This window comes from Meriones unguiculatus, chromosome 20, assembly GCF_030254825.1.
Source record: "Meriones unguiculatus strain TT.TT164.6M chromosome 20, Bangor_MerUng_6.1, whole genome shotgun sequence".
NCBI lineage: Eukaryota > Metazoa > Chordata > Mammalia > Rodentia > Muridae > Meriones > Meriones unguiculatus.
Genome location: NC_083367.1, coordinates 12,095,432 through 12,108,119, shown reverse-complemented (window position 1 = coordinate 12,108,119; position 12,688 = coordinate 12,095,432). Strand labels below are relative to the sequence as shown.

The 12,688-nt window shown below is 40.9% G+C and overlaps 1 protein-coding gene across 1 annotated transcript in view; it reads right to left on the bottom strand.

Annotated features, from left to right (window-relative positions):
• Mdn1 (midasin AAA ATPase 1) overlaps positions 1 to 12,688 on the bottom strand; it is a 128,545-nt gene that overhangs the window by 74,967 nt on the left and 40,890 nt on the right. The window contains exons 23-32 of the mRNA XM_060373408.1: positions 11,221 to 11,372; positions 10,245 to 10,423; positions 9,394 to 9,602; positions 8,768 to 8,914; positions 6,368 to 6,509; positions 4,398 to 4,532; positions 4,181 to 4,319; positions 3,548 to 3,686; positions 3,007 to 3,134; positions 1,246 to 1,390 (exon numbers count right to left, since the gene is read on the bottom strand). Coding sequence (XP_060229391.1) covers positions 1,246 to 1,390; positions 3,007 to 3,134; positions 3,548 to 3,686; positions 4,181 to 4,319; positions 4,398 to 4,532; positions 6,368 to 6,509; positions 8,768 to 8,914; positions 9,394 to 9,602; positions 10,245 to 10,423; positions 11,221 to 11,372 — 1,515 coding nt within the window. The remainder of the gene's footprint in view (positions 1 to 1,245; positions 1,391 to 3,006; positions 3,135 to 3,547; positions 3,687 to 4,180; positions 4,320 to 4,397; positions 4,533 to 6,367; positions 6,510 to 8,767; positions 8,915 to 9,393; positions 9,603 to 10,244; positions 10,424 to 11,220; positions 11,373 to 12,688) is intronic.

Genomic DNA, 12,688 nt, shown 5'->3' with positions numbered 1-12,688 from the left:
ACCCACATTATGTGTGGGAGTGAGTGATACTCACAGGACAAAGCATGTATATCATGTATTCAGAACAAAGACTTCAGTGAAGTGGTGTGATGCAAGATGGTGAGAGTTGCCAGGAATACTTTGGATCATTATGTATTGATTTTGAAGTAATATTTGGTCTCTCCATATTCACAAACCTTTTACTGTTGCCAAAACGTTCATGATCCTCACATTCAATGATTCAGTTCTTTCCGTGGTGACAAGCCACAGTTTAAGAACCTGAGTTCAACACACATGATAAATATACTTTATGAAGGAAAACAGTGATGTCTTCCCAGGCACTGCTAACCACATAGGACTCAAAAGGGCACCCCACACTTAGAGGAGCGTCCTAAGTGTATTCAGCTACGGAACATTGTTGTTTCCATTTCACCTGTCTGTGTGAGGTGTGCACACCCATCTGTAAGCATGTTCAATATTTGTGGAAGTGAATGTAAACACTCTTGAAAACAGATCTCTAAAGCACAGTGACATTCTTCTCTTACGGCACTGAGAAAATGCCATGCCCGCATTCTGGGAAGCTGACAAGCGTCCTGACTGCCTCATTCAACTCCTTCTCTTCTCATGATACCTAACCAGCACACTACACTGGCCTTCTCACTGAATGGCTCCCTGAGCCTTTTCAAGAGAAGAGCAGGAACTTTACTCACAATGATGGTGATTCACATAAGCCGTAAGAGAATGAACACGTTCTGTTTACACACTATGTACCCATGTTGTGGACCTTCTTAAATGCTAGGATTCCAGGCTAACTAATATTGCTGTGACATTTACTGGACACTTTGAAAGAAAGTAAGCTTTATCGGGGCATAGTGGCACATGCTTGCATTCCTAGGAGGCTCGGTGACACGGAGACGTTGTCTCAAACAGCAACACACATGAGGACTAAATGAGAGTCTCATAGCAACGTGTGAGCCAGAGCAGCTAAATGTAACACAAAAAGAAGGCAGCTCACGTAACAAGTCAGAGACAAGAGAGAAACTCATGAAATCTTGGGCAGTGAGTGAAATGTCAAACACAGAAATGTCTATATATTTTTTTCAACAATAATGACGATTACAAATACATTTTATAGATTCATAATCTTTATCAATGAATTGTCAACTACTACACAATTCAAATATATTACAACATGCTAAAGCTATGGATGTCCATAAGCTGAAGCAGAAAACTAAACCAAAATTCTGTTCCAGGAAGCAATTTTACCTCTTTTTTACCAAAGTCACCCCCAGGGTTCATGGTCGCTAAGATCCGGAAATGTTTCCCAGCAATCAGGAGCTCGACTTCGTTGTCCTTAGCTTCAGGGCTGCCCTTCTCAGCTAATACCAGAGATTTTTCCACTTCAAGGACACTAACAGAAAAATTAGAGGAAAAAAATAGAGATAGCTTATGTATAGTCTGTGAACATCAACATTCTTAAAAAAAAAAAAAAAAAAAAGTGAGGTTCTCTGTGGAGGCAACAGTTTAGTGGTGTCCTGTCATATGCAGTCTGCATACAGAAGCCTCATTACAGAGCCTACGTCTGCTCTCATATTGTCCTTCTCCTGCCCCGATGCTGGGATTCCAAATAAGCACCATTATACACACAAGTAACCTCTCTCTCTCTCAAGTTTTGCATTCATTTTGGGTGTATGTGTGTGTATATAGGCCTCTGCGTTCCACAGGACACAGGTAGAGGTCAGAAGACAAATTCTGGGTATTAGCTCTCTCCTTTCACCAAATGGGGTCATGGGGACCTTTGCCCAGAGCCATTCACTGGCCCAGGACCATACTTTTGATAAAAAAAGAGAGGAAAAAAAACAAAAAACAAAAACAAAAAAAAAAAACAAAACAACAACAAAAAAAAACAAAACCAATTTCTCTTTCTACATTGCTCTACTAATGCACTACCAAGACCTTGGGTGTCTTAAATGCAATGGTTCACTGTTGCACCATTTATAATAAACCCAAAGTGGAAATTAAAAAAATAGCAAATTAGTGAGGTGGTGAATAGAATGTCATACATCCAATGCTGCTAGGAATAAAAAGAAACATACAGATGATATATACTGTGAGATGGATGAACTTCAAAATGTTATTGCAGAAGTGTGTGGGTGCTGGCTCATACTAGCAATCCCAGCAAGCCAGGGAATCAAGGCAAGAGGACTGGAGCCACATCAGGGCCGGTAACTTCAGCAGGCTAGAGAGAGAGAACTCAGCCGAGACAGGGCTTGCTGCACGGATATGAAGACCTGAGTCTGGGACTTGTTAGCAAAAGTATACTCAAACTAATGATCTTCAGGCTCAATGAAAGACTGTCTGAAAAATAAAGTGGAGAGGGGCTGCAGAGATGGCTAAGAGCACTGCCAGTTCTTCCAAAGGTTCTGAGTTCAATTCTCAGGAAGCATATGGTGGCTCACAACTATCTATAATGAGAGCTGGTGCCCGCTGCTGGTGCGCAGGCACACATACAGGCAGAAGACTGCATAAATATTAATGAATAAAGGAGAGAACACCCAAGGAAGACACCTAAATACCGACCCCAGGCTTCCATACTTGCCCATGTTCACATGCATGGACACAACACGGAAGACTCAGAAAAGACAGAGAGAGTGTAGAAAAAAGTTAATTAGTGCTTGCTCTGTCATCCCATATTGATTGTTTCTGACTCTTGAGGGGAAAACAAAACAACCACCACCAAAGCTCTAAAGCCAAAATAGCAGCAACTTCTGCCTAGTCCCTCACTTCCGGTGCACCAAGAGTGGAGTATTAACATTCCATCATTTCCTGTGCACTAAGCATATGGTATTAACATCCTATCATTTCCTGAGCACCAAGCATGGGGTATTAACACTCCATCATTTCCTATCCACTAATCATGAAGTATTAATATTCCATCATTTCCTATGCACCAAGCCTGGGCTATTAAGGAACATGAAACCAGGCCAGCAAATTCATCAGCAAACACAAGCCCCACACTTACGTTACCTGTTCAGTCTTTCCAGGACAGAGTCATCAGCCAATGAAATCTCATCTAAGAGAAAAAAGCTGTCTTCTTTCATGGCCAGAACCAATGGTCCGTCATGCCACTCGAAGAGTCTTGTGTCCACTTCTTCCTATGATTTTGAAAAGAAGCAGGAAGAATTAAATAAACACATAGCTAGATGTCTGAGGTAAAGCATGCATTCTTCAAGAAGCAAGGGTCTAAGGAAAAGACAAAAATCTGTGGAGCTTCCCTGTAGAGCAGTTAAGCACACACACACACAAGTCTGAAATTAGATCTTCTACCACAAATCCAACAATTCCACAATTTTGCAAAGCATGATTCTTTTGTTGTTTTTTTTTAAGATTTATTTATTTACACAGTATTGTGCCTGTATGTGTGTCTGCATGCCAGAAGAGCGTACAGACTTAGATGGTTGATGAGCTACTATGTGGTTGCTGGGAACTGAACTCAGGAAGAAGAGCCATCTTTCCAGCCCAGCACAGTTCTTCAGATAAACATATTAATGCTTGCTCTTAGACAAACCTTGCCATTGGCCTTCTGTCTCACTGGCCTCAAGCCTCCCAGGAAGTCTGATGTCTCCATGTTTAAGTGGCAGTTGACTGAGTAGAGCTTCTGATTTGCCAAAGCTGCAAACAGCTGGCAGATGGTAGTTTTCCCACACCTATTAGAAATAAATAACACATTAAGAAGCAGCATCTACTCCAACTCTGTAGTCACAGGCACTGTATCAGCAAGAGGGCAGTCATGATGAGACCTCATCACAACCCCAATCCAACTCAGGACCCTGCAACCCAGGCTCATCCTGCTCTTCTGTAGAACATAAGTGCCTCTCAAATCCTTTGTACAGAAAGGCAACAACTACAATATTTCACTTTTTTAGTTCTACCAATAGCAATCAAGGGAGAGGAGAAAACACTCCTAGCAACTTCTCTTCACATCTACTGAATAACTTCAAGAGTTATGAATAAAAAGTTCCCAATGATACAATAGAAGAAGAACTTAGTATGGAGGTAAAGAAATAGCAGATCTTGCTTTGAAAAAAAATGGGGGGAAAGGAAAAAAGACAAGAGTGAGAAAGGAAGGGGAGAGACTCCAAAGTGCTTTGCCGGGCAGTAAACTGGAACTTCCCACAGAGCTATGGCTTCAGGACTTTACCCAGTGTCTCCAACCAGCAGCACAGGTTCCCCGAACTCCAGCGCCCTGCCCACCAGCACTGCCAGTCTCCGCATGCCTTCGGTCCACACGACATGGCTGAACTTACACTCCAAGACACTTGTCTGGGTAGAAGATTTACCTGTCAAAGCAGAGTAAAGCTGTAGGCCTGAATGCGCACAACTTGCTTCATGTTCCTATGGTGCGCAGGTCTACTCACCCAGTAACTTTACAACATTTTCTTTGGAGAAGAGAGACTGAGGACACAATTTTCTCTTGAAATGTTTCTCAAGGACTTCCTGAATCACGTCAGCCTCCTCCTGCTTCCTGACTCTGCCTGCCAGAAGCATGAAACCTGAGGTTGAGAAAAGGGACAATTAAGCACCTGTAGTACAGTGAACAATGTACGTGAAGCAACAGTAACTCTGAGGTGCTGCTGCCACTGGAGCACTAGCCTAGGAAACAGGAAAAGCCTACTACACCAACAACATGCCAGTGCCATGGCCCAACAATGTGATTATCACACACCTCAAACACAAATGAACAAGTGTGCATACCGAAAGACATACATTAGTTGTGCTTGTTGCGCCACATGATGGGCTGTTAAATAATTTTCAGGAAAACAGAGGATTTGATCATTCCCTACACAATAGCGTAACTAACTAAAAAATTCAGAGCCCAAAGTGTATATACTGTAGAATCCCATGTAGGTGAAGCTCATGGAAAAGTGAGAAGAGATGGCTACCTGCACTTATAAAGAGAAAAGAAGGAATCAGGCATAGTGGCACAAGCCTGTAATCTTTGGAAAGGTGAGTCAGATTATGAGTTCAAGGCCAGCCTGGGCTACATAGCAAGTCCCAGGCTTTGTGAACTACATTATGAGTCCCTTCCTCAAATTAACAAGCAATTAAAGAAGCTTCTGAAATTTGAGAATATTGTAAAACTAGGTGCAGGCCGGGACTTACACAGGTACATACACAGATAAAAATGCTTCATCCTGTTATTACATTAACAAAAAAGGGGAAAAAAAATGTTTTCTCTATCATCTCCAACAGAGTCTCATTATGCCACCTAGGCTAGCCTCCAACTTCTAATCCCTCTGTCTCAATCTAAGGGCTAGGATCATAGCACTTCAGTATTACCTATCCACTGGGGCTTCATAATCAACAAGACTATCAGTTTCTACCTTTAACCAATACTTTTAATGACTACTTGAAGCCATTGTGCTAAACTTGAAGGTCTAACATCATCTTGCCCACTTGGCTTGTCCTTGTCATCCTCTCCTGCAATCTGATAGAGAGCTAAGTGGATATAGCTTCCATGACAAGTTTCAAAACCATCTCAGGCAGCACAGACTTTCCTACTGCTGACAGCACACTGTGTGGTACCCTAAGAAAATGATCAACCAGGCCATAGACTAACACTGCTTACCTATACTCACTTTGTCCTCCAAAAGCTCATTAGCTCCCAGGACAAGACTGAAGACATTAGACTGTGTGCTTTTGTCCCATACCCCTGAATAAACTCCTTTCCTACATCACCATTTTTTCCATTAGGGTGCTTGAAGATAAGTGGCCAGAACTAACCTGCTAAAGAACCAGCTTCCCTAAATTGGGATCCTGACACTTGACTCAGCAAAGCAGGATTAATCCCCAGAAAACCACCTTAGTGCCAGAGGGAAAAACTTCACAGGCCAGTTTTATTTATGCTCCTTATTTCAAAAAGGCCGTATGAGTCACCGGTGCTATTAAAATCAAGACTATAAAACGCTTTCTTTGATTCATGGAAAATAACATTTAAATTCTTTCTACAAATTAAGATAAAACAAAAAGAACAGGGATTAACTTTGCACCACATTGAAGGTAGCAAACTACCAACCTCCAGTGTAATTTCTACTATCCACACTCAACTCCTTACGCTAGGGTTAGAAAACCCACAGAAGCTGGGCATAGTGGGCATGTCTACTATCCTGGCACTCTCAGGCAGTGGCAAGTGAACCATGAGCTACAGAAGAGCCAAAGCTAGAAAGCAAGACCCAGCCCCAAACAAGGAAACCACAAAGAAGCAGAGGCCTGGCAGAAGAATTAAATGTTCACAAGAGCAATTAGAGCTGAGGACAAAGGCTGCATTAATTTAGAAAGCAGTTGTTTTCATAACACATCTGGCATGATTTTATGTATTAAAACGTACCATCATTGGCTAAATGTTGTAGCCAATCATAGTCCTTCTCAGTCTGTTCAGCCAGTCTGTATCTTTCAGCCCATCGAAACAGATCTCGAAGGGCAATAAAACCCTGCTTTCCAGCAAACACCGACGATCGTCTACGGTAGGACTATTAAAGTATAAAAACAAAGAACTGTGTCTTACTGTACTGAACAGGAAGCATACATTATATCTCACATAATTTTTTTTTCCATTTTCTTTCTTTTTTTTTTTGAAACAGGGTCTCTGTGTAGTTCTGACTGTCCCGGACTTGCTTTGTAGACCAGGCTTGCCTTGACCTCACAGAGATCTCCCTGCCTCTGCCTCCCTGAGTGCCGGGATTAAAAGTGTGAGCCACCACAGCTAACTTATAAAAACTTCTGAACGAACTCATTTTACTAGATTTAACTTCTCAGAAATGCAAATAATCTATAATTGTCTAAAGAATTTGAACAGTAACAGTAAAAAAAAAAAAAAGAAAAAAATTCCATCTCCTATAGAGAAAAAGAATAATCTAAATAGTATGTGTTGGTAGTGTTCTTGTGGAATGTATACAATATACCCTTGTATATTAATCAACAAGTATGAAAGATAATAGAAAATTGGGGGAAGAAGATAGAACACATGTGACATGAAAGAAGACAAGAACACTGAGATTAAAGTCAGAAAGAAAGCAGGAGGCATGGGGAAAAGGGTCAAAAGTGGGTTAGCCAAAACTAAAGATGCATGGAAATCAACTACTTTACAACATATGCTTTTGCCATTGTTTTTGGCTGCTTACTATAATGAGGTGGTAAAATCCTACTGTTGAGGACACAACGTACTTTGGAGGGCGTAGAATATGTTGTAGCTAACTACCTTTCAGCATAGAGAAAAGAACTGTACAGTCTAGTGGGAAGAAAAGTCATTAATGGACTTCACCAGTAGTGGACCCTGAATGCTGCAACAACGACTTGCCAGGTAAAATGTACTGACTGATGCAACAGTGCCATGATTCTGGAGGTAACTAACTGCATTCTAGCTGGAAATGAGGCCTGCTCCACCGGAGGAAACTCATGCCTGGCAATGTACACTTGAGCAAAAGCCCATGGCTAATGAAGACACAAGTCCTAGGGAGGGACCTCATGATAGTGCTCTACTAAAGAGCCATCTTGTTATCTGCATTCTAATATTCTGTTTATAAATTAGTGAGTTTGTTTTTTTTTTTACTTTGGTCAGAGAAACATCTTTTAGCAGTGAGCAACCAATGTAAAGGCTTAGTAACTGTTCAAAGTGCTGTGTATACATGACTATAAATGTTCAGCCCAAAATAGGGTATTTACATCAACTTGAGGAAGGCTTAGGAAACATGGAAGAAGAGGGATAAAAAATCTGTGAGCTGGAAGACAGGGAAGAGCATTGTGAGATGCTGTCATCTGGCATGGTTGCACTCATGAATCTGGAGCAGCCAGGGGTTACCTGCATAAGACCTGCACAAGATCAAACAAGTCAAAATCTAAACATGGATGAAGGAGGGGCTCAGGAAGCCCCACCCAAAGGAAGGCGATCCTCTATCAGCAACTGATGGCTACTGAGGAAGGAGTCATTTCTCTTCAGTAAATGCTGCCACAGAAAAGTTGCCTACACTCATGCAGACAGCACTGATTAGACACAAACAAAATTTTTAAAACCATAAAAAAAAAAAAAAAAAAAAAAAAAACCCACAAAACTCAACGGCTGGCTCTTTGATCATCTCCACCTGAAGGAAGTGCAGCCTTACAAGGTAACAGAGGAAGACAATGCAGGCAGCCCTGATGAATCAGATAGAAAGGGGAGGAGGACCTCCCCTATCAGTGGACTTGGAGACAGGCATGGGAGGAGATGAGGGAGGGAGGGGTTGGGAGGGAACAAGGGTGGGGCTACAGCTGGGATACAAAGTGAAAAAACTGTAATAAATAAAAAATTATATTAAAAAAACAAAATTCCAAGAAAGTCACAAATTCTAGGCTACTCTAATCAACATAACACATCCGTCTTGAAAAAGTAAGTAATTTGTCTTTGCCAAGAGATACTAATACGAACTACTGTCTTATAGAGTAAATATAAAAATTTACAATGATGAAAGTGCTGGCTACAAAAGAACAAAAGTGAGAGCGGGAGCTGGAGCTCAGTAACAGAGCTTGCATAGCACATGAGCTCTAGGGTCAACTGGCCCAGCCTCTGGAAGACACACAACAAGGGTGTTAACACACACTTTAGAAACAAGACCTCCCTCCAACAAAACAAAGCCACCAACCAAACAAAAGCCCTACTCTCTAACACCAAAAGGACAGACATACTTGTACTTGAGAAAAACCATCAAATCACGATGCCAATGCTGACTAAAACAGTCCATATAAATCTAAATACCTGAAGTTCCAACATGACTTTAACCAGTTTACTGCAGTAAGAAGGTGGTAAACTACATCGCTTGTGCAAGATGGCTTCCAACTCAGAACTCGGCAGCTCATCGAAGTGTAATTCCACAAATCGATTCCTGAAGGCTCTAGACAGCACCTAGGCAATGTATAAAAATAAAACGAAATATGCATGTGTGTATGAGAAGCCGATTCTAACAACGAGCCCACAATGGGATAACCAATGCAAAATGGTGAGCCCTAAAATCATATACACAAAAGTAGACTCAGCAGACTGTATTTATGTATTGTGCACCTGTCTGCAGACCAATCTATCCATAATATATCTATATATGTAACAATAATAAGCAAAGAAACAGAGGCTATCAATCTGAGAGGAACTAGAGGGGAACATGAAAAGAGTGAAAGGAGAGACATGGAAGGAGTTGGAAGGAGAAAAAGGAAGTGATAAAAAATAATATTTTAATTAAAATCTTATTTTTAATTTGATTTACAAATAGCAGCTGTTATTCACCACAAAAATTCAAACCCTTCATGAGACCAAAATTTCTCATTCCTAACAAGGACTTCACCATTTCACATGGTAATGAACAGATTTTAGAGGCAAATGTTACATACCTTTCTGCCTCCATAGAGCCCTGGGGGATTTTGGGTGGCAAAAAGCATGAATCGAGGGTGTGCCCTAACAACTTCCTGTGTTTCTGTTATGAACAATTCACGGTTATCATCCAACAGTCTGTTGAGTGCCTCTAACACATCGGTAGGTGCCAAATTCAATTCATCTAAGACAATCCAGTAGCCCTTTCTCATAGCATCAATAAGAATACCTAGAAGGAAATGACAAGGATTAGCAAAAGTATAATCAGTGACTGAGGCCCTAAAATGTGCATGTACAACCAACAGTTCTACTCAATTGTCACAACGCCAAGAAAATTACTCTCTGTAGCCAGTTACGACCCTCACACAATCTGTGATACTACCAATCCAAGAAGACATGGTCTTTTCCTAACCACCAAGAGCAAGGGTTGACAAGTATCTATTGTTCAACATGCTCAATTTTCTCCAACATTTGATTTTATTAAATCACCAAATTCTCGTTATTAGTTCCAATCCTCCCTCTTTACCCTATTCTCTGAATCTTTACATTTTGTCTTGCTCAAAATTGGCCCAACACAAGAATTCCAGTGCCCTAGGAATTGGCCTTAACTATCTGCTATTATGATATAGCTCAGGTACCTCAATTAGAATGGATAATAAAAGAAATGAGTCTAAGCTGGGTGCTGTGGTGCACACCTTTTAATCCCAGAACTCTGGAAGGCAGAGGAGGATATCTGTGAGTTCAAGGCCAGCCTGGTCTATAAGCAAGCCCAGGACAGCCAAGGCTACACAGAGAAACCCTATCTTTGAAATATAAAAGGGGGAGAGGGGCTAAAAGTGTGGTCTACATTCAAGTAATGCAGTAACACTACCTTCCTTAAAGACAAGCTTCCCCGAAGTGTCAGACGTGTAACAACCAATGTATTCCTGAATATCCGTGTGTTCATGATTGTTGATACGCACACAGTGGTTGCCAGTAGCTGCAGCCAGCCACCGTATTAGACTTGTTTTACCAACTGATGTTTCTCCCTGAATCAGCACAGGATAGGTTCTGCAAAATATCAGCCAACAAAGCAATTACAAAGAGACAAGAAGATGGGAGCTAAAAAGAATACTTTAGCATTGAGACAGTTCTATGATGTTGTTGTTTGCAAAGGGGTTTCACTACATAGCTCTGACTGGCCTGACACTTGCTATGTAGACCAGGATGGCCTTGAACTCATAGACATCTGTCTGTCTCTCCCTCATCTGCTGGAATTAAAGCAGTACTCCGCCATGGCTGGCTGAACATGTTTGGTTTTTTTTTTTTTTTTTTGCTTTTTTTTTTTGTTTTTTTTTGTCAACTACATTGATAATCTCCAAAGTTACTTGAGGCAACCTGAATTCTGAGTAAATCAGTTGAGAATCACTTGCCAAAGCTGGTGTTGAAGACAAGATGGGGTGAGAGGCTTGCAAACCACGCCAAGCATTGAGATGGGTCTAGAGACCCATCTCAAAAGTAGAAATCAACAAAATAACAAAGCAAGCTTACTTTCAATTTTATTTTTGGATGTTTTTTTGTCTGTGAGTGTATGTGTGTCCTCTGAAAGAGCAGCAAGTTCTCTCAACCACTTAACAACCTCTCCAAACCACAAACAACTTAAAAGATGGTCATGTACTCTGTCTTTACATCTTCCCCACCAGTCACACAGAGGAAATGCATCATTGGAAAATAGTTTTTAGAAAGCAGTGGTTCAGGTAGCCAGTGAGTACCAGAGAAGCTCTGTCAGAGTCTAGAAAATCAGGCTAAGTAACCACTGTACCTCTTACAAAAACTTGACAAGAGCAGGAGTAAAAACTCACACGTACCCTGCAGAGACTACTCGGACTATATCCCTCAGGTTCAGCTTCACAGAAGATGTCAGAACGTATGTCTCATCTATTGTAGGCTCCTTGTCTCCAACTGAAATCCAGTAGCCCTCAACCTGGATAAGGCGGCCTCCTTTGGGTTCTGGAATAGGCTAAAAAGACAGAAGATGGGCTGGAGATGGCTCAGAGATTAATAGCACTTGGCTGTTCTTCCAAAGGTCCTGAGTTCAATTCCCAGCAACCACATGGTAGCTCATAACCATCTATAGTGAGATCTGGTACCCTCTTCTGGCATGCTGATGCACATACAAGAAAACACTTTATAAATAATAAATAAACAAATCTTAAAAAAAAAAAGACAAAAAGGTCATTTTAGGAAATGACCACAGTCCTATGTCAAATTTGGCATTCAGAGGTGAATAAAGTAAAAAATTAAGTCCTTATCAAGAATACTACTTTGCTCTGAGTGCTTCCAACAGAAAACTTATGAGCTAAATACAAACACAAAATTAATTCCAAGAATGAGAACAAACTTTTTTTGTATTGGTTTTCAAATCAGATGAGAGTAAGAAAGTTTAGAAAAAATAATAGAGAAATCAAAAATTTTCACATATTATCTGATTCAGCTCTCTCACCTAGTAAAATACCCAATCTGATTATGTTTTTTTATTATGGATACAATGCTCTGTCTCCATGTATGCCTGCACCCATGTGCAGCATCATGTGTATCTGCCTCCCTCAATGATCATTATGGACTAACTCTCTAAAACTATAAGCAACACACCAAGTAAATGCTTTAGTCATAGTGACTTTTCACAGCAATAGAACAGTAACTAAGACAAATCCCGGTGATTGATTGGCAATTTACCAAAAAATATAACATACGGGCAGGCTAAAGAAGACATGACACACGAGCCTGACAACTTGAGTCCAACCCACAGAACCTATGAAGAGAGCTCCATGTGGTGACGCTGGAATCCCTACAGAGCTCAGAGGAGCAGGCAGGACAATCAACCAGAAGCTCACAGGCCAACTAGCCTGAACACTCAACAGAGAAGCAGTCATAGAGCCAGCCTGGAGGCTCAGGAGGAGGGCCGTATGCTGAGAGTTACCCTCTGAACTCTACGTGCACACCACGGCTTCTGTGTACCTGCACTCACATGCATAATTTGTTAATTAGCTTTGTTTTTCAAGGAAAGCTGGGGATGGAAATAGAGCTCAGGGATAAAGTACTTGCCTATCATAAATGAGATCCTAAGTTTGATCTCAGCAGTTCCCTGCCCCTAACCAGGAAAGCAACATAATAATATCCTTGTGCACAGGCCTCACTTAGACCACATACATATCAGAATTTACATCAACAAATCAGCAAAATCACAAAAGAATTTAAAATGAGTAATTTACACTTTATTTGGAAAGGGCTATCTATAGAATTTAAATCTTGAGTAAAATTAAATGAAAATTTCAC